This window comes from Lolium rigidum, chromosome 7 (assembly GCF_022539505.1).
Source record: "Lolium rigidum isolate FL_2022 chromosome 7, APGP_CSIRO_Lrig_0.1, whole genome shotgun sequence".
NCBI classification, from domain to species: domain Eukaryota; kingdom Viridiplantae; phylum Streptophyta; class Magnoliopsida; order Poales; family Poaceae; genus Lolium; species Lolium rigidum.
In genome coordinates this window covers 329934653-329935732 of record NC_061514.1, presented here as the reverse complement: position 1 = coordinate 329935732, position 1080 = coordinate 329934653, and the positions used below count along the sequence as shown (strand labels likewise).

The 1080-nt window shown below is 53.9% G+C and overlaps 1 protein-coding gene across 1 annotated transcript; it reads right to left on the bottom strand.

The window, feature by feature from the left end:
- Positions 1–263: 263 nt before the first annotated feature.
- Positions 264–855, bottom strand: LOC124670807 (phylloplanin-like). The gene is made up of 2 exons (XM_047207280.1): positions 690–855; positions 264–611 (listed from the first exon to the last, which is right to left on the bottom strand). Exons 1-2 carry the CDS (start codon positions 853–855, stop codon positions 340–342), a joined length of 438 nt encoding a protein of 145 aa, XP_047063236.1. The 3' UTR covers positions 264–339.
- Positions 856–1080: the final 225 nt, after the last annotated feature.

Below are 1080 nucleotides of genomic sequence, written 5' to 3'. Positions count from 1 at the left end.
GCTCTAAGAGCATTTCTCGGACGCACTACGATCGTATACAGTCCTGTATTACTATGGGCGGCCGAGTCAAGGGCAGTTCAATTCTCAAAAGGGCAAATTAGATGGCCCTAACAAGAACTCTAATTAGCACACGGATGTGCGAAATACAAGTTATCATATCTAGCTGCTCAACTTAGCGAACTTGCAGTCATTTCAACCTTATGCGGTTATGCCAACAGTTTGCAGGTCCTGCAACTTATCATACAGACATGCATACAGTACATTTCATCTCCATGCAAATTAAAGGGTCGACACGAGGTAATTAACAAGATCGCTGTAGATCTTTCGACTTGCCAAGTTTCATCGGCCGTGGAAGGAGAAGCCGGCGGGCAAGAGGTGGAAGATACCGCCGAGCAGCCTGGTGAGCGGGCCCTGCAGGTAGGACACGAGCTTCCCCACCGGCGGCAGCTGGGCGTCGCACTTGATGAGCGGCGTGTCCACCACCAGCGAGCACCTTCCGATGAACGCAGCCAGCGCGCTCGTCAGGTCCGCCTCCATCGTGAAGGACCCGTTGATGTTCGTCGTCGCGCCCGCCACCACCTTCCCCGCGCACCGCAGCTCCACCTCCGCGTCTGCACAGATCAGAACATATCGATTAGTTAGCCGTGTTTGTCACCGTCACCAAGATTCAGCAAAGTGCATGCACGTGCTTGGGAACGCGGGGGAGGTGGCGATGTCGATGAGGCTGCCGGTGCTGCACGGCACGACGCCGGTGACGAAGAGCCTGCCGAGCTTCGCCTCCGCGGCGCCGAGAAGGCACGCCGCCGCCACGATCATGGCTGCAGCGAGTGCGAGGAGAGTGGGCTTGGATGCCATTGGTCGGGTCAGTGCGCGTCAGAGCTCAGCTCAGATTTGGCTCCTGTGACAACTTGCTTCTGTACAAGGATAGCCTATTTATAGACACGGGAAGGGGAATAATTACCCAGGCGCATACATTTCAACCCTAGTTAACTTAATTACTTCGCTTTAGTCTTGAAAATCGACTGTCACTGAGGAGGTTTGGTGCGCAAAAAATCTTGCAAAAATCGCCTTTATGTTTTT

What these genes read in the sequence shown, in the direction of transcription:
- LOC124670807 (XM_047207280.1), bottom strand. Translation starts at nt 855, where the DNA reads ATGGCATCCAAGCCCACTCTCCTCGCACTCGCTGCAGCCATGATCGTG. An exon ending in CACCTCCCCCGCGTTCCCAA is followed by an intron (nt 612 to 689) that starts GCACGTGCATGC and finishes TGATCTGTGCAG; the next exon opens with ACGCGGAGGTGGAGCTGCGG.